We start from the raw sequence: 21,277 nt of genomic DNA, 5'->3' as shown, positions 1-21,277 counted from the left end.
AAATAAGTTGTTCAATTTAAAAACAGTAGTTTAAGTATATAAATGAGGAAATTTTGAAGGAAAACAATAGAGACAAAATTATTATTTGGGAGCTTTTATTTTGTGGGCTTATGAATTTGTAGTTGAGAGTAAGCTTACTTATAAATTTTTAGTTTCACACTAATAGCATAGGCCATAGAGAGTAGTATATAGTAAAAGTGTTGAAGATAAATTAAACATGAGTCAAGGGTAAGTAATTAAAAGCATAAAAAGAACTTTGTGGGGTTTTGAACTCAAGACTCCTCATAAATTCATGGATTTTTTTTTCTTTCCCTTTTGCTACCAACAAGACAAACCTCAACTTATTGATTTGTTTTCATTATTTTCCATAAATAATGGGGGTACAGCTGTACCCTTTGTACCCCCTCTAGATCCGCCCATGGCTCAGTATGGTGATCCTTTTTTTTATACTAAGGTACTTCAATGCAGAACCAGCTATCATAATTGTGCTCAATTGCTTTTTAATGGTAATGCCCTACAAATAGTGCCCTTATATCGTCCAGGCAAATCCACACAAGTCATAGAGTAGTTTGGTTTCATCAGATAAGGAAAGTGAACTTTGTACCAGTTGTAACTTGTAGGCCATGAATGTCATCTTACATTATTTGAGAAGTAATTGTGAAACCACGCACTGTCCTCTTCAGTTTTAGCTTGTTCAAATTAAGGAATTTGAATTTCCCTTTACCGTAGTGCTCCCTCAAAACAATACTCGTAGTAATGATTGGTCGATGTCAGCTAGCTCAACCGATAAAAAATATGGAAAAATTGACACGAGTAATCTCAACGTTCACGGTTCATCGGTCTTCTCAAAATATCTCAACTTTGAATTATCTAAAAATAATCCCAACTTTTGGAGTATCTTCTCAAAATAATCCGAACCATTGCTTTTCAATGTATTATAAGATCTAAAATGGATTAGTGTAGGCAAGAAAAAGGATAGTTTGGCTTATTTTGAGAAGGTCTCCTCAAAAGTTGGGATTATTCTAGAATAATTCAGAGCTGGGATTATTTGAGAAGACAGATGAAAATTGAGATTATTCATGTAATTTTTCCTAAAAATATTGAGAGTTGATAAGTTAATATGATCACTTAGCTCAACATGCGAAATATTGATGGACTATGAATTTGAGCTCAAAATCTCCATTGAGTCTCCTCTACAAGAAAGTAATTCACTTAGCATGGCGTAGTGAAAAGGAGGGTCATTGTGAGCTCGAAACAGAGTAAATCCATGATAATACCCACAGTAGAGTAGACTCATGGGAAAAAAAGTTTAGAAAAAGAAAAAGGGGTGAACGGCGATTGAACTGATGATAAAATAGAATCCTGGGTCGCGAGCAGTGATTCGATGATGAGAAAGAAAGAGAATTCTTGGTTAGCTAAATTAAATTTAGACAACTAGTGCTGTTTTTATCATACATCAACAGGTGAGATTTAGTAAAACTTCAAGTTGAAATGTTGAGGAGAATAACATATACAGTTACACGACATACACGTTAGAACGAGCAACAGATAGAGAAAGAGGTTGATCTTCCATTTACATACCAAATGACCACAAAAAAATGGAGGCAAAACAAGCAAGAGCCTCAAGAGTCAGCCCTAAGTATACCAGCTAAATTTCTAACACTATATTGCAAGCTACATCTGCAGACTGCAATAAGACCAAATTAATATAAACAGGCTAAATACTAATAACAAGTTACCCTCAAGACCAAACAAAATTGAACAGAAAAAATAACCAGCTGCACAGATATGATAAATCTGTCATTTGCTAACGGTATTTTGACAATTCTAATTTGTTTGATTTGCCATTATACTCGCATTGTCAGCAAATAGTAACTTGTAGGAGAGAAGCAATTCACTTTGTTGATACTCCTCTTCGTGCCAACGACAACGTGCACTTTGGTTAAGTTCCTAGATCTCTATACATAAACTAAAATCCAAATGCTTTCTTCTTAGCATAGTTTGCGTTCGCTGATCACTTAAATCGGAAGTGGCACCATATGCTGTTGAAAATTGCCCCACAACGGGGCTGCATCGCTGACAATGTTAGTAGGCTCGCACGCTGTGTTTACTACTTCACTAGTGTTAGTGCCTTGCAAAAGATGCATGAGGGATACAAATACGTCCATTCTTGTAACATGCTTATTTCCCTGCACAATGAGAGAGTTGCATAAGGATCTCTGTCTTCCTTTTCTTTTTCTAGAATTCAATTTTTTTTTTAATTTAATCTAACTACAATAATTTGAGTTGTCATTAAGTATTCTACTGTTAGTTTTTAAAATTAACATTAGTAATTTAGTACACATGAATAATTTTGAGTTCATTATACAGCCTACTACTGTAGCATGACTGAAATTTTGTTAAGTTCTAATTGATGAGAGTATGTACCTCAACGATGAAATGCGCCCATATTTTGTCGTTTCTACTTTCCATCACTCCCTTGAGAATGGTTAAGCCAAAGCCTCGAATGATGTCTGCAATCTCCAGGAAGTATCCCCGTTCTTCACAGAGCATCTACATACACAATAGAAATTGAGGATTGTTAAGATCAGCGTTTTTGCTTTTGAGAGGAAGGTGGAATATTATCATTTCCATCAAGATCTTACCTCAATGAGCATTTGTCCGGGTTCATTAAGGTCCTCTACTATGATGGGACAAAGGAGGTTTGAGCCTCCAACTTCATATGCCCATGTAGCACCACGCCCACTGCCACCTGAAGAGATGGAGGCTGAGCTGCCTTTTTGAATTAAGCCATTACTCTGATCAATCAACTGAAAGAAACAAGCAAGGAGTTATGCGTCAGAAAATATTTGAACTGTCAAAAAAATGTCCAATGATTCAGCAAAATGTATCACTTACCTTAGGTTCATCAGCTTGTTTGAGTTTGTCTCCATGCTTGTTCAAGTTTTGCAAGAAAAGCATGTGTTTAATTGTGCGTCCTAACAAAGCATCAATGCTTAACTGCAAAATAAACAGCATGAATACAAGAGAAGTCAGCAATTATCACTAAAATCTTAGTACAACTTCAGATGATTCTAAGAAGGTAAAGTACCTTAGCTCCATTAGGGATAAGGTCTCTCAAATCTTTGATACGGTCAGCAATCAACTGTCGATCTTTTGGCCTAGGACGGGTACTTTCTCCAGGCCTTGCTCTTTTCTTGGAGGCCTTTGGAGGCTCTTCAGTCTTCCTCATTTTTGCATTGACACTACTGATGCAGCTCTTTGCATCAATACTATAACTTGATTGTGCCTTCTCCATACATTCTTTTAAGGACCCAAAATCCTGCATTTGGACACTAGTACTTGAAGGTTGCATATATTTTACGCCCCAAGAATGGTAGGTTTGCTGAATTTGATCATTGACCATTTCATAGGCTTCAACTCTCCTCTTTTTGGATGAGGGCCATTGATCTTCTATGCAAGATTTAATGGTTGAACCATCTTTCAAGAGATGTTCCAAGCCTAATTCAGAGAACAACCCCTTCTTGGGTGCAGCGATCGAATGGCCTCGGCCTCCTACCACCTCCGATATGCATTCAGAAAACCTCATGCCGGTATCAATAGGCCACGGGTTAATTTTATCTTCAACAGTATTGATAACATCTCCCAACTCTCTACTACCTAAATCTATCCCAAACTCGGTTAATAGTTCATTGTTATTGGCACCAACAACTGAAGGTTTCCCTTCTTTACATGAATCTAACACATTATGAGTCAAAGAGCTTTGTGAAGAACAAGCGGATTGACTTCCCTGGATGTTAGAGAATATGTTGTTGCTTCCACCAAGATCTGATGACATGTCATCAGAAAGCATAGCTTCTAAATCTAATCCACTAACACACAGCTTTGACGAATCAGCAAGCCACTGAGAAAAATCATCCGTTTGGCATGTCTCGAGTAAAGATGCTGGAAAATGAGCGGGCTCAAAATGCTCAGTAAACACATCTACGGCATCCTTAACCAGAGACCCAGAACTTGGATCAGTTATCAAGTCTCCAGGAAAGTGTAATGAATCAAACAACAAACTATTTTCTATGCCATTTCCCCAAGACGTTGACACGTCGTCAAAAAAGGGGTTTTGTGATGCGATCACGGAAGCAGACAGCCGATTCTGGCCACTCTCATCCAAACTCTGGTCTTGGAGACATTTCCTTGCTTGATCCAAGAACTCTTGTGCTTCAAAAATCTACCACATCAAACAAATACAGTACATTTAGCAAACACGAAGTAAGAAGATGCATACACAAAATGCAAGTTTTTCGAGTACTAACCTCTTTCGTGGAACCAAATTGTACAACACCTCGCATCTCTATCGGGATCACTGCGATTGTCTGCAAAGGGATGAAAATGATTCATGAATATATGGCTCATTACAGAATCATGACAAACAATTCACACTTGCAGAAGTTTGAATAATAAAAAAAAAAGTACCTTAATTCCACATGAAAATTGGAAACCAAACTGAGAATCTTCCTGCAAAAAGAAAAGGGTTTAAAGATTAGAAAATTTTGAACTAATGACATAGGCAAATATCAAAACTCTTGAAAGTTTAAACTTTAACCCACATACCAAAATTTCTTTTGAAGAATATGCAAGCATCCATCTTTGTTTCCCTTCAAGTGCAACTTCACCAATTATTCTGAAAGAAGAAAATTTATCAAGATTTGACCAATATGAAAAATCAGAAATAAGTGCACATTTTCAGGAATTAAATTACTAAAAAAAAAATTTAGAGGTAAATTCATGTATACACAGCTTACCCTTCACCAAGCATGTGGAGTTGTACAAGCATACTTTCCATTAAATTGGCAGCATGTCCCTCACAATAACCATCTTCCATAGTTAACATCCTGATGAACATTAAAAGATCCAGTATTGGATTAAATTCACCAACCCATGAACTTCATTACACATCAATTTATGCTAGTTAAAGTTTACTTAATACTCAAATTTTAGTAAAATATAAATTCAGTTTTATAATTACTTTTATATATACAATTCTTAAGCTTGGTTCTTAACAAAAGAAAGATATATCTATACCAAATAACATTCAAAAGCAACTATCATAAAACAACTTTATTAAAACTAATAAATCTCCTACATTTAGGAGTACTAAGATTAGAGATAATCAACTTTTTTTTCCTCTTCTTTTCTAGCAAGTACTTCCTACCTTTAATTCTACTTTAAAGATAACAAAATGAAGAACTAAATTTGTCACAACTCAAAATCAAATTGATATTTCAAGACAAAATCTTTTTTTTTTTTTTTTTTTTTTTTTTTGCAACCAATAGAAATATAAAAACAAAATGAACTTACATATGATTCCGCGGATCAAAACGCCAAAAAACACCATAAGTCCATCCATGGCTCAAGCATAAACTCCTGAGTATCTTCTTAATACATGACTCTCCATTTTCCATCCCCATTTTCTTGAATTTCACCCCAAAAAAAAAATCAAAGATTTCTCCTTTTTTTTATTTCTTCTTAAAAGAATTCTTCTCAAATCTCAATTTTTCCTGCTATAAATCAATCATTTTACTGCTATTTACCCTCTTAAGAGCAAAATTTACTTGTAAAATCTAAAAAAAGGAAACTTTTTTTTCACCCAGAAGTTCAAATCAACAAACAGATTCAGTACACAAGTGCTGAGATAAGAGGAGAGAGAAAGAGTGGGTGAAAACAAGAAATAGTACCCCCCTATATAACAATGATTCCTAAATTCAGAGCTTTTCTGAACCTAAAAAAAGCTGGGTTTTCTAATTTTCCTCAACGAATTAAAATTCCCCAGAATTTATTTTCAATAAAGAATTTGATTCCAACTAAATTCAGCTAGTTCTGCAACTTTAAAGATGAAAATAGAAAATTAGGTTTCTGCTGATTTTATGGTATTGATAACAAAACAGTGTTTTTTGAGCTAAGTGTGATGTCTGATGAGTGATGAAAGAGAGAGAATTGAAGATTGTAATTTGTAATGGAAAAAAATAATAAGAGAGAGGGTTTTATAAAAGAGAGAAGAAGTTAAAGAGAGAAAAAGGAATTGAGTAAAAGGGACCAAAAGTGGATTATGATTTTTCTTTTTTTGTTTTTTGCTTTTGTTTTTGTCTCTCTCCTAAATACAAAAATCAGATGCTATGAAAGGGATCGAGGAGATCCTTCCCTTATTAATCGTGTCATATCTTGCTGTTAGTATTGTCTATTTCATTGCTACTAATATGGGAATGGGAGTAATTTATTATTGAATTATGGATCTGTTCTTTTTGACATAAAATAACTGAACTGAACTGATTGCAATTAAAGTGAATTAAACTGAACTGAATTGAATTAAACTGAACTGTAATGAATTACTCCCTCTGTTTTTTTTTATCATTCTCACTTTCTTTATGCGCGTCTCCCAACGTACTTCTTTGAATTTAAATATCTTTCATTATATGTTAGTAAAAATTATAACGATTGAATATTAATAATGTATTAATTGAGACGAATCAAACAAGACCCCACATGACTATATTTTTTCTTATAGATTGAAAACAATTGAGAAGATTCTCTCTAAGTATGAATAGTGCCAAGATTCTAAGTGAGAAAGATAAAAAAAAACAGAGGGAGTAAATTATAACTTAAAATAGTTGGAGCTGAACTAAATTGAATTGAACTGAATTGATTGCAACTGAACTGATTGCAATTGAACTAAATTGAATTGAACTGAACTGATTGCAACTGAACTAAACTGAATTGAACTGAACTGAACTGAAAATAAGCTGGGAAAAACAAACCCTTAAGCTTTTTTTTGGGTTATTTCACCAGGTACCCCTATGGTTTCCCAAAATTCATGGGGTACCCCTAATTTTTTTTAATGCACCAGGTACCCTTATTATTTCAGTAAAATACACGAAATGCCCTTAATGACTAACGGTGTCAAGTTTCCGTTAGTCATTAGGGTTAATCAACACTCTAACCCTAACCCTTAAGCCCTAATCTTAACACCCTAACACCTCACTCCAACCTTAACAACCCAACCACCACCTTCCCCCTCCCCCCACACAGCCCTAGCCCCTCCCCCACCACCCCGTCGAATTCCCCCGTCCCCACCCCCACCCCCGTCGAAATTCCTCCGTCTTCTTCATTTCTTTTTCTTTCTCCTTCTTCTTCATTGATTTTTTTGATTTCAAAAACTGATTTCGAAAACGGTTTTCGCAAAAGGTTTTCGAAAATGGTTTTCGAAAATGATTTCGGAACTCTTTTCGAAAATCATTTTCGAAAATGATTTCGAAAATGATTTTCGAAAATGATTTTCGAAAACATTTTATTTTCAAAAACATTTTCGAAATCAGTTTTAGAGCCGGCGGTCTACAGCGCAGGGGAGGTGGTGGTGGTTGCTGCTATGGGAGGGGGGATGCTGCCGGGGGTGGGGGTGGGGGTGGGGGTGGGGGTGGGGAAATCAATTAAGGGGGAGGAGGACTGCTGCAGGGGGTGAGGGAGGGAGGGGGAGGGGAGGTGGTGGTGGTTGGGTGGTGGTTATGGGTTAGGGTTTCAAGTTATGAGGTTAGGGTAGGTTAGAGGTTAGGTTTTAGTTAGTTAATTAGGGTTTAATTAGGGTTAGAGGGGTTAATTAATCCTAATGACTAACGGAAACTTGACACCGTTAGTCATTAAGGGCATTTAGTGCATTTTATTGAAATAATAAGGGTACCTGGTGCATTAAAAAAAATTAGGGGTACCCCATGAATTTTGAAAAACCACGCACAGGGGTATTTGGTGAAAAAACCGTTTTTTTTTTTAGGTTGAGATGAGCTGAAATGTGCTTAGGTGAATTGAAGTAAAACTTTAAAAGAAAAGTACTTAAATTGAATGAAACTGGACTGAATGATTCGAGCTAGAAATATATAATATTTGAATTTCAGCAGATTCTTCAACCATTCAACTTTAATTTTACTTATGGAACTTTTTTTTACGAAATTGAAAGATGTAAAATGTTAGCTTCATTTCGACAGTAGGTTAGGTTGCCAACTTGCTTCTTTGTTGATGACTCTGTATTTGAAATCACATATAAGCTGCATGATAATTATGTTGTTATTAACTTTATATAATTTTGTATATGAAACTAGAAATATATAACCTATACTTCTTTTGTTTTCTAGATTTTTATATTAGTTGTATAGAAAAATCATAGAGTTATTTAATACTTTAGGTGTAATCAAATAGTTTTAGAGAGATGACTGAAAAGCAATTTAGACAATCTAATGTAAATCTTTTAAACACCATTTCATGGAGTGATTGACTTATTAAGTGTTTACTCCCTCAGTTTCAAAATATAAGGCATTCACGCTTTATAAAAAATTTGCTTTGATCACAAATATCTCTCATAATATGATAAATAAAAATTATAAAAAGTATACCGTTGGATTCGTCCTAAAAATACTATAATAACATTACCTTTTAAAATTTTTTATCCACGTAAATTTAGAGTAATTAACGTCAAAGTTCAACCTCGAACATCGTACGTGCTTTATATTTTGAAACGGATGGAGTATATTAGTTTAAATCATTTGTTGATTTACCATGTTCATCATTCTCCTATAATTGTGTAATCTTGGTTGCAAGAATTCTGAAATTTAGAAAATACTATGTATTCCAAGTCTTTTAAATGAACGAGTACAAGTTACCGAAATTCAATAAGGTAGTGTTTGGAAACTTGTATTTCATTTCAAATAATGAAATTGAAATATGGAATTTAAAGTTTGTATTTCAATTCCTAATCACTGTTTTGTAAAGGGGTTTTGATAGAGGAGAGAGAAATAAAGGTTTAATGGAGGAGAGAGAAAAAGTGTGGGTTTACTAAAGGAGGGAGAAATAAATATTAGAAAGAGAATGAGTGAAGTTTAGGGGTGTAAGTTCGGTTTTTGGTTTGGTTTTAGGTCAAAACCAAACCAAACCGAAATAAATTCGGTTTTGAAATTTCCAAACCAAATCCAAACCGAAATTCGACTCAATCCAAACCAAACCAAACCAAAATATGAAACCAAAAACCAAACCAAACCGGATTTTTTTTATCTTTCAAAATCTAAACCAAAACAAACCAATTTTTTTTCATATTCCAAAATCCAAACCAAACCGAAATGAAATTAAATCAAGCCAAGATAAAAACCAAACCGAATTTAAACCAAACATTCTGATAATTTGTATTTTAAGTGACAATATTTTTGTATTTTCGTAATCAATATTAAAAAAAAGAAACACAAAAAAATAATAGACAACATTCGTATGTTAAGTGACAATAATTCGGTTTTTTCGGTTTTCCAAAACCAAAACCAATCCAAACCGAAAAACCGAAAAAATAATTTTTTTGAATCCAAACCAAACCGAATTTCCAAAAAAACCAAACCAAATTACTAATTCGGTTTGGTTTGGTTTGGTTTTCGGTTTTGAACCAAATAACTTACACCCCTAGTGAAGTTGGGATATAGATACTCATGGAGTTGAGATATGTATGAGGAGAGAATTTCAAATGACAAGGTAATAGCTTGAATTTTAAATTCTACTAATATAGGTTTTTGATAAGATTTTGGACAAATTTTATAATTTCAAATTTCATGCCATCCAAACAATAGATTTCATCCAAATCCAGGATTTGAAATGAAATCTTAGCTTGCTATCCAAACATAGCATAACTTCCTTTTGCAGATGGCCTACAAAATCTATAATTTTCATTATGTACACAATGTTGGTGGTTTTTGCTTATACTTCCTCCAGTTTTTTAATTCTACCATTATGACTTTTGACATTATTCACAAATTTTAATTTGATCATCTTATGGTACATATATAGTTACACATAGGGGAAAATAATGGATCTTGTTGCATTCGTCTTCATTAATATTTTCAAAATATGAACTATCTGATAAATTTTACTTAACTAAATATATAATTTTCCTTTCCTATAACAGAACACTAAGATATAATTGTTCAAAGTTGTGCATTTGCATACATGCAAATAGCAAATGGTAGAACTATTAAAAAAACGGAGGAAGGATGTTAGAAGGATGAAATGAACATATGAACAAAAAAAGTCTTTAGGGGGTATACAATGAACGCAATGAACAAACTCTACTCTGGTTACCCCTTTCCTATCCCTAGCAGCAGCGGCGGAGCCACATTGAAGCAACTGGGGTCCCTTGACCCCACTTAAATATTAAAACAAGAAAATTTTTCCTATAAATTTTGAGATTATTCATATTTTTCTTATAAAACTTGACTAATTGACCAAAATAAAAATTATCATGCGTATATTGAACCCACTTAAATCGATTCTTGGATTCGCCACTACCTAGCAGATTAACCCCTCCGGTGTCAATCCCTACACTATAATTGTCACCAACCTGGCGTAATGCATTATATTTCCTCTTACTTCTTTCTATCATAGGATCCATCATCCACAAAAATACTAACACTCGTAATATCAACATAGTTGATTAATGCTGTTGTTGATACTTCCAATTATGTATGTTATTTTTTTGTCACCAAGAAAATTTGCATTAACTGAAAACGAGAGTATTATAGCCTAATACAACCAAACAAAAAACAAACAAAAACTAACACGAGCTTCATTTGCTCGTACATACTTTATGAAGGAAAAAATAATTATTACATGTCTAGTCCAAATGAAGCTTGTCTTGAGTGATGATGGGTGAAGTTGAGTTACATGTCTTGATGAAAAAGATTGGTATGAAAGGGAAGTTGTTCAAATACAAAACCCTGACGATTTTTAGAGATTGATTGTCGCATGACATCTAGCTAGTAGACTCCAATGTCCACAATACGCTAAATCCCAAGGTCCTTGAAGAGAAACATCCTTTTAGAATTCTACAAATACAACTAACAATGAATTCTAGTCCTTTGTTAACTTATTACCATGCTGCGAGGGTACCCCGAGTTTAGTCGCAGTAAAGTGAAACTCGAAATGCGTGGAGGTCGAAACTTGCTCCAAATCAAATTAGAGGGTCTCCCAGGCCACAAGATGTATTTTTTAAATGCGACGATGCTTAAAGCCATCATGAGAAATTGAGGTGAATTAGATTGATGGAATTCGCCCACCTTACAAATTCGAAGATCCCACCTCGCAATCCCGAAACTAGAAGAACGACAAACCGTTACAAACTTCAAAGCCAACATTGGCTGACCGCCTAACCTTCATCAATAATGAGAGGGGTGACGAAGGGAAAAATAAATTAAGAGTATTAGCAAGGAGAAATTGTTTTTACATGAGCATGTTTAATGAAAATAGATCATGATTTATATAATCTGTTGTACATAAAATGATAAAATAACAACTTTTTACATATATATTTCATTTTGTTCATATAGTTCTTTTTTCTTTGTCTAAGTAGGCATTGGCTATGACCTAACCCTTCAGATCAGACTGAACTAATTAAGATATTCTATTTCTAGAATCATTAGAAAGAAAATACCCTACAAACTTTCAAAGTTGCTATACCAATGTAATATATATAAAGAAACATAGGAGAAAAAGCAGTTGTTTGACACAAGCACCAAGGGCACATCCTTATCTCAACTTCTTAGGTTCACTCTTAAAACTCATAGTATTATTATTTCGTGGCCCACTTTATATTACTTTTGTCATATTTTCTTCCATTCATAGGAGTCATATTTCAATTTTTTTTGTTGAATATATTTCAATTTAAACACTTCATTTTATTTGCATCCTTGAGAATTGAGTTTCATATTGTGTAAAAGAAGGTTTTCTCATTCGAATACTACTGAATCAAAAGACGTAAAGCAAACAACGGACTAAACTCATAGTCCTAATGCGGAAGTACAACAATACACACTTATCTTAATTCACTAGTCACAATTCAAAGTTTTTACCAGGATAATTAAGCCTTGTTTGGTCAAGATATTAGATATATGGAGGTGAATCTATTGTGGTAGTTTAAGGCAATGTTTAGTTCACCTGAAATTTTCTGATCTGAACTTATCTGAACTTATTTTTTCTGATCTGATCTGATCTGATTACAAGATCTTATCTTTTAAATATTTCTCAATATATAAGAAAAAATATAGTCATGTGGGGTCTTGTTTGATTCGTCTCAATGAGTACTTTATTAATATTCAATTATTATAATTTTTACTAATATGTAATGAAAGATATAATGATTTATAAATATAAGCATAATCTGATCTGAACTTATTTTTTCTGATCTGATCTGATCTGATCAGATTAGATCTGAAATAAGCAAAAATAAGGTGAACTGAACATAGCCTAAGTCTCGTAAAAATAAGGCCTTCATACTTCATTCTAGATTTTGTTTAATCAACTTTTGTTATAATCGAAAAAGTTTTGCTTGAAAGTTGAAAATATACCAGAAACAAAAAATTCATGCATTTTTCCATTTTTTTTTTTTTTTTGGAATGGTAGAAAACTGCAATTGTATTTGTAGGATGAAATGGTGACATTAATGGAGTAGAAAAAGTAAATATAAAACGATGATTTGCTTACATATGTACATATCATTATTATGTACTGTATGAAGTATCGCCTTTAGTCTATTTACTTTGTAAGAACATTGTGGTACGTGTATAATATTGCATTAAATACCAAAAGTTTTCCCCTAACTTGGTGTTGCTCTTCAGCATCGATCCAACTGCTAACATAGTCCCATGGATGGAGCTCATACATAGCTAGTGTAGGGGACCACCTCTCTCCCTCCAGAAAACTGTAGATCTTAATACATCATTGATGCGTAATTTGCCTTTAATACTGAAATTACTAGGCTATGGTTAGTCCATCTTATTCTTACTGATTTGAACTTATTCGATATGATCTGAACATTTTTTTTTCAATCTGATCTTATATGATTTGATCTGATTTGAACTTATTTAATAAGCTAGATAAGTCTCGATGAGGGGTAAATATTCAATCTATAATAATGACTTCATGCCATCGTTAATAAATAGATAAGGTCAGCGTATAAGGGATAAATTCAAGTCTTAGCAATATATGTTTGATGAAAAATATATGGACTTGAGTACTTAACAATTATTAAATTAAAGTGAATTGCACTATACTGCGAGAAACTAAAGCAAATTGAACTGTGAGAAAACTGAACATGAAAGAGCGTCTGAGCTGAACTAAAATGCAAAATACTGAATTGAAAATAAGTCCAAAAGAATAGGGCCTAAGTGAATTATTTTATAAATATCAAATGTTCATACTTTTTGCTTATGCACAAGTAAAAATATTAACAATCTGTATATACTTCAAAAGCAATGGGTCTCTTTTGTTCACCTTATTTTCAATCCTTATCTGAAAATATAAGTTCAAAATAAAGGATCTTTTATATTAAACTTATTTTTGCTTATCTGAACATATCTGAACTTAACAGAATTTATGAACTTAAATAAACTTTTTTGAACTTAAATAAATTTATCAAAGCTCATTAGACCTTATATTATTCCTTATTTGACATTATCTTAACTTATAGGGGATCATTTGACGGGCAGGATCGAGCTTTGGCCAAAAAAGTGGTTCGTTTCTAACCAAAGTCTCGGAACCTGGCCATGGGGGCTTTTCGAGCCATTTACGGGTCAGGCCTAAAATTACCCTGATTTTCTTATTTAAGTCGCTCGTAGGTCAATATTTTGTCCAAAAAATCGGGCCAAGCCGAGTCCGACTGCGACCCGAAATATTATACCCAAAACCCACCCATTTTCAGACCCGAATCATGTTGATCACCTTTGTCTTTAACTTGTTAGAATTTTTTGATTTTGTGATAGTGTCAAACTCTAATTCTACTGAACTAAACTAACTGAACTTATTCGTCCTTATTATAGTTTATCAGAATTTAATTAAATTTATATAAACTTATTTCTTTTGATAAAAATTGAGAATAAGGTGAATAGAAGAGGCCCAATGTGTAATAAGTTTAAATAAATTTAGCTTAATAAAAATAAATAAAAATATTAAAGTATGACATTCTAACAAAATAAGGTTTAATAAGTGTAATTAAATTTAGAAAAGCAAAAATATAGAAGAGGCCAAATGCATAAAGTAGATATGAAGAACAATGTATGGGGAAGTATAAGCTAAAATTTGAAACTCGTCTGCCATGGACTATAGAGTATAGAGTATAGACCACCCACTGAATACTGATGTAGCTTATGGTCGTATTTAGCAACACAATAAACAAGAAGAAAATTCTAAATATTCGTGAATTTAATTTGTATGGATATGTTTATCATTTATACTCCATTAGTATGAAAATCCCAGAAGCACAAGATAAAGCAAAAATTGTAGGGCAAGAAATAAGAAATAAGAAATAAGAAATAAGAAATAAGAATTGATGAACAGGAGAAAAGATAGGGAATAAGTGGTGAAGAGAGAGAGAGAGAGAGATTGGTCCAGAGCTACACCTCGGGAAACGACTGTCTGTATAAAATTAGTATACAGTCTATAGAGTATAGAGTATAGAGTATAGGGGGAGGGGGGCAAAACAAGATTAAAAGTGACTCAGAGTATAGGGAATTTTATGTGGGCCCCTTTGTGTATACTGTAACTTTGTGGGGTTTGTAGGGATCATCTTCTGATGCTACCTTCTGTCATTTTTGCCTCTTCCCTCGATTACCTCACTTTTACTAATTACTACATTAATTATTAAGGCTATGTTTAATTCACCTGAAATTTTCTGATCTAAACTTATTTGATCTAATCTGAACTTATATTTTTCTGATCTGATTTGATATGATCTGAACTGATCTGATTACAAAATCTTATCTTTTAGATTTTTCTCAATAGATAAGAAAAAATATAGTCATGTGGGATCTTGTTTGATTCATCTCAATGAATACTTTATTAATATTCAATTATTATAATTTTTAATTTTTTTACTAATATGTAATAAAAAGATATTTAATAGTATAATAATTTTTAAATATAAGCATGATATGATCTGAACTTATTTTTTCTGATCTGATCTTATCATATCTGAACTTATTTTTTTCTGATTTTATCTAGTCTGATCTGATTAGATCTGAAATAAGCAACAATAAGGTGAATTGAACATAGCCTAAGTGGGGTATTTCTTTAATCAATTAATTATCAAACCATAGCTAAAGGACTCTTTGGGGGTAAATTTCTTATTGTCAATGAGTCTGATCTGCAAAGCTGTTGATAAACTCGCAAGAGGTATGTGTTCAATGGAGTTCATCTCCTAACTTATCTAAGTAAGGCACTATTATCTTGAACTGAACTGAGATTAACTGAATCGCAGAGAGAAACATAACTAAAGAGAAATTAACCGAATCGAAATTAACTAAACTGATCTGAAATTAACCGAACTAAATCGAAATTAACTGAACTAAACTGAATACAAGTCCAAAAGAAAAGGATCTAAGTATAAAAGTGCACATATTTAATCTTCTTAGATAGCTTTGTTTTACTATCACCTAGCTTCTTATAAATTTTGGTGACTTCGGATTATGCGAAAATTGTTGGATTGGTGTTCCTTTTTATCAAATTGGTTCTTGACCACTTCTAGTCATAATTCAACTAAGTTTGACAATATTTTAGTCAAAATAAGTTAAAAAATAAGGTCGAAAATAAAGTTGATACAAGTTCACATCTCTATTACATAAGGAAAGGGGGAGCAACGATGTCCTCTTTTGAACTGACTATTTTGCCCCTCTTTCCTTTCTAAAAATGAATAAAACCAAAAAAAAGAACATGGTGATATTTAGTAAAGAAGATCATACTTATTATAAAAGAACGTGCGCATATAAGACTTGAGAAACAAAAAACTATTCAAAATCACAAAAATGAATAACAACATAAAAAGAACATGGAAGAATTTTATTCACAAAATGGAGGTGAACTTAAATACTAACTTGCATTTCCAGTTTATTTACTACTTAGTATTAGGCCTAAAAATATTATCGCACGCATCGCGTGCACAAAAGGCTAGTAAGTTATTTAGTTGAAGTTGATACATTCTCAAAACAACGTAGGATGAAATATTGATGACTTTTACAATTAGAATTTTATTTCGTTTAAAAGAGATAGATTATAATGAAAGAGAAACTCAATATACCATGAGGAAAAGCTGTATAAACTTGTGGATAATATTCAAATCATACATACAGTATGAAGCTAAGGATGCGTTCTCTTCATCTTAATAAATTAAGTTTCAGGTCCAATAAATTTAGTTCAGTTTAGATAAGTTTCAATCAGGTCCAATCAGGACAATAAGTTCCAATCAGATCTAATAAGTTTCAATCATGTGCAATCAGATGTAATAAATTTCAATTAGGTCTAATCAGGTCAAGTAATAGCCAATGATCAATAAACATATGTATTATTGTCCATTATTTTATTATTCATATCACTTTCAGTTGATTATGTTATTATTAGAATTTTAATTAAAGTACCACAATAATTGTATCGTATTATACTTGTATTTTTGTTTTATTAAATATTTGTATTATTGTCTATTATTTTATTATTCATATTACTAGTAACAAGACTATTAGATATATTAGTGGTGAAAGTTGTATATAGGCAAGTATATAAATAATATATTTATTTTGTAAAATTTTTTATCGTAAGAGATAATTAATAATAACTAATTTTTTAAAGGGCAAATTTTAATTATTATTATTTCATAATAAATTTTGAGGGGTAGTACGTTAGGGGTACTATTTGTATTATAACTCACCAATTTTTTGTCTAATAAGGTCAAATAAGTTCCAATTAGGTCCAATAAGGACTATAAGGTCTAATAAGTTTCAATCAGGTCCAATAAGGTCTAATCAGTTTCAATCAGGTCCAATAAAGTTTAATAAGTTCTAATCAAGTCAATAAGTTTCAATCCGGTCTAATAAGTTTCAATCAGGTCCAATAAGTTGAATCAGGTCCAATCAGGTCTAAAAAGTTCAATTCAGGTCTAATAAGTTCGGTTCAAATAAGTTCAGGGTTATCCAGGTGAAGAAAATGCATCCTAAGAGATATATAATTCTCAATTTTATAGCTAGCAAAACCCTAAAATAATATTTCAAAATTACATTCATATATATGTATATATGTATATATATTATTGTTTATATTAAAACAAAAAGATGGTACAAACTAAAATTTGATAATCCCCTCCCAAAAGAACCTAAATAAAACTACTTTATAATGGAATCTTAAATTGGGATCCATGAAAAAGTACCATAAAAATCACACCCACCTCCTCCATATTCATGGGGTTTTGGTTGTTTTGATGTTTTATAGGATTACTTTAAAGTTGCCTCAGTCAAGGTGCACATCGAGGGGGCGCCATTGTCTTGGAATTTACCGAAGGAATTTTCGAGAAATGGTAAATGTTGGGTGGTAGAGACTAGAGTACATCATTTTACAGTCAGCCTACGACACAGCAATTACAGAATAGAATATATAGCTAATAGGGTTTATCTTACACTTAACATTTCCCAATCCTATTACTAATTATTAGTCATTGTTTTGTCGGATTTTCTTCTTCAATACTTCTCTCAAACTACGTACCATTTGTTTCTTCATCATAACCCATTTTGAGCTGTAAATTAACATCCTTGTTTTTTTTCTTTGGTTGAGCCAGGTTAGGTAATGTGTTGGTAGTGTGTTGGTCAAAGATACTTGAGCATCTATCCGAAAATGGCCAATTATATGGCTTACTACTGTATAACTGCTGTACTGTGTGATATATAACTCATTTTTACTTTATGATTTCAAGAAAATACACAAGTTGTGGTTAATATGGATTTGAATAGGTGTTTGTAATAGTATTTGAAAGAAGAATTTAATAAAAAAATATAATCTGCTTAGAAAAGAGATAATATGAAAACCAAGTCGACTCAATTTCAAGAATAGATAGAGTCAATTTGAGGTTACCTATGAACTGAGGCATGGAAGGGAACCACTAGAAAGAAGTTCCGAGAGTTACGAAGGAAGCTTCGAGCTCATATTGGTCATAGATTGAGAAAAGAGAAATTGAAATCTACGAGATCTAACTAGTCTCCCGTTGTTCCTTAATATATAGCTCAGTGACGAGGCATTTATCATTGTGATAGGTGTCAAGTGGAAGTGTAGTGATGTATGCAGTTGGGGCATCCTAACAAACCGATAGACTTGAACCTTGTTCCTACAAGACCCGATCAATTCGATCAGGCACTCGTCATCCAATTTCATTGTTCAATTCTTTGACAATACGGAAAAGCCATTATTCAAGTCTTTGTCAACATAAAAAAATCAAGAGTCAAATCTTCCCACTCTATCTATATGTATCCAAGAGATGGAAGGGCTAGGGACACCGGTATTCTCCAAAAAAAAAAATTCTTACCTTATAAGTTATCTATCAACAAGGGGGAATATCATGTTATTAGGGATTTGCCTATTACTACCGAAAATATTAATTTGAGCATGCGACACATCACACTAAATAGCGACTACTCATAATATTTGATCATCATGTTATATGTTAAAAATGAGAGGGATGAAAGTTGTCATCGTAGAGCTTCCATGCACCTAAACCATTAATGATGAATTAACCTATGATGGAAATAGCCTTAAAGGAAGCAGCAAAATACAAAATTAACACTTGTTTGTATGAAGAAGCGCAGATATTTTTGAAAAGAAAGAATGGAAGGCCCAGGTCCTTTATAAATGGCAGTTTCCCATCAATGTCTTCCACTATGAACTTGAAAAACTCGTCAAATATTAATTCGTTTGGTTTTGGATTTATATTCCCATAGTGCATTAGTACTAGAAATCAATCACAGATGCAACTGCGAAATAAGGTAGGTTGTATCCAATTTGGTTTTGTTCCTTTCCCACCTTCCATTATTGTGAAAATGACTTAATAATAAGGGACCTCTTAAACCTTAAGGAATAAGGGCAATGGGAATATAGGCATAGGTATAGTGATAGAGGCTTTACCCTATACTATGATCTTCTTCAGTTGGGGGACCAAATCTTATTTCTTTTACACTTGTAGTTTGTTTACAACGGTTCATAAATCATGACCACTTACATCCTCTTTGGCATCTACTTGCTAAACTTAATTTTGTATGATATCTTCGATTTTGGTTTGAATTATAATGATTAATAAATATATTTCTTCGTGCCCTAATATGACCAAACATCTGCCATTTATTGGCCACTATTGACCGTAGTTTTGGACTTGTGTATAATGGTCCTCACCTCCCTTATGTCACTCACTCATAAGTCATATTGCTCTTTTCTCCTTTTTTTTTTTTTTTTTTACATCGATAAAACGTACAAGGGAAAGAAAAGACCAAAACAACAAACAAAACAAAGAGTACTAGAAGCGACACTAAAGGAAACACACAAAGCAACGCTTAACCACACTAGGAACTCGAAGTCCCTTAATACCACCTCAGCCTACATCCATTTGATTGCCACAGCACCAACAAGCCAGCTGCTTAATTTGCGGACCGAACTTGTGCACTCGAAACCTTAATCACCTCACACGATGTCAGGTGACACTCAAATAAGCGACGAATTTCTGATATCGTTCAGCAGGTGTGAATATCGGTTCGACCATTAGCCTTTAGCATGTGGATTAGCTCGTGATGTTGCTCTTTTCTCGACAACACAAACGCTACACATACAATGGGTATATATAGGCCATATATATACTAGGTGTACGTGTTACTACTAAAATTTATACCTTGTGTATGTGTTACTACTAAAATGTATATTATTACTAAAAATATTACAAACTTACAGTGTTCCGACAAATAATTTTGTTTTTAATGATTTCTTCTTTATCTTTGTTTAAAGAATATGATTTATGAAATTTCTTTGTTTAGATTTGTATGAATCCTTTGTTAAAACTAAAAAAAAATATTTGTAATTTTTTTTCCAGATTATTCATATATTAGCTTCATCTCATTCATCTTCATCATTTTTCTACTATTGATTTCTACTAAATTTTTCTGTCGTTTTCAATTATTTAATTTGTTTGTAGAATAATAATGTTATATTTTCATCCCTACCATGTAATAAAATTCAATTCGAAATATAGTATTTCAATCGTCTATGTATTATGTAAATTCAAATATCATTGAATAACAAAACAGGTTCAGATGATTGTAAGTTTGTAATTTTTTTAGTAACATTGTACATTTTAGTAGTAATACATACAAAAGGTATACATTTTAGTAGTAACACATACATTCAGTGTCTGTGTGGCCCACATACACTGAGTGTATGTGTATCATCTTTCCCTCGACAATATCTTTATTCTAATATTTCCTTTACTCTGTGAAAGATTTAGGGTTTACCTAATTGGTTAAAGGCTTTTCTTTTACCTTTATAATACGAGCTTAGTTTTGCCTATTTGGGAACCTTCATTTCATTTGAAATGATAAAATTGTCTCAATTCACTTATTTCGTTACTCAATAGTAGATATTAAAGAAAAACAAGATACAATTAAATAAGGTTAAATCAAATTCGTCTTCGAACAAACTACAATATAATGAACCAGATCGGCATCTACAATAATAGATATTAAAGAAAAACAAGATACAATTAAACAAGGTTAAATCAAATTCGTCTTCGAACAAACTACAATGAACCCGTTCGAGCAATACAGCACAACCCCTTGTATTGTTGAGTCGATCAAGCAGCTATTGATGAGGAAGTCTATAATTCTGACATAGTTTGGGAAGAGTATGCTTGATCGAGCCATGTTAACTGAATCTGAGGTTCCAATACCTTTATGTTGAGTCTTGAACTTCAACCAATGAAAACAATTTCTCGTATCTAAAAATATAAAAAAACCATACTCACAACTCATATAGGGGAGAAGGAGATCTCCATAACACAAACTGAAAATCCCATCACAGGATTTGAAGAAATCTCATAGAGAGATACTAATTTATTCAACAAAACAATAATAAAAGAAAGTAAAAATTGAAAATAAAAGGAAAAAAGGGGCTTACCATGGATGAAATCATCCATGACAACCTCCAATTGATGAAAAAGGAGTAAGGGAGGTTAGAGTTTTTGAGAGAAGAGAGATATATAAAAGGGGGGGGGGGCGGTTAGATAAAAAATATTTGAACTAACCAGCTAGATCAATTTTGGTAGATGAAATTTTTCATCTTTTAGGGGACAAAACAATACAAGTTCTAATTCCTTATATGGTGTATGGTGTATTAATACTATTCTTGTTTATTGTTACAATAATTG

The 21,277-nt window shown here is 32.7% G+C and overlaps 1 protein-coding gene across 1 annotated transcript; it reads right to left on the bottom strand.

The window, feature by feature from the left end:
- Positions 1-1,549: 1,549 nt before the first annotated feature.
- On the bottom strand, positions 1,550-6,156 carry LOC104892591 (transcription factor bHLH157). The gene is made up of 10 exons (XM_010678566.4): positions 5,356-6,156; positions 4,800-4,889; positions 4,609-4,678; positions 4,471-4,512; positions 4,311-4,370; positions 3,092-4,225; positions 2,899-3,000; positions 2,646-2,810; positions 2,428-2,553; positions 1,550-2,189 (listed from the first exon to the last, which is right to left on the bottom strand). The coding sequence occupies exons 1-10, from the start codon at positions 5,463-5,465 to the stop codon at positions 2,019-2,021; spliced, it is 2,070 nt and encodes a 689-aa protein (XP_010676868.1). The 5' UTR covers positions 5,466-6,156; the 3' UTR covers positions 1,550-2,018.
- Positions 6,157-21,277: the final 15,121 nt, after the last annotated feature.

Source organism: Beta vulgaris, chromosome 5 (genome assembly GCF_026745355.1).
Source record: "Beta vulgaris subsp. vulgaris cultivar EL10 chromosome 5, EL10.2, whole genome shotgun sequence".
Classification (NCBI taxonomy): Eukaryota; Viridiplantae; Streptophyta; class Magnoliopsida; order Caryophyllales; family Amaranthaceae; genus Beta; species Beta vulgaris.
Note: the sequence above shows the minus strand (reverse complement) of the source record. Positions and strands in the feature narration are given on the sequence as shown.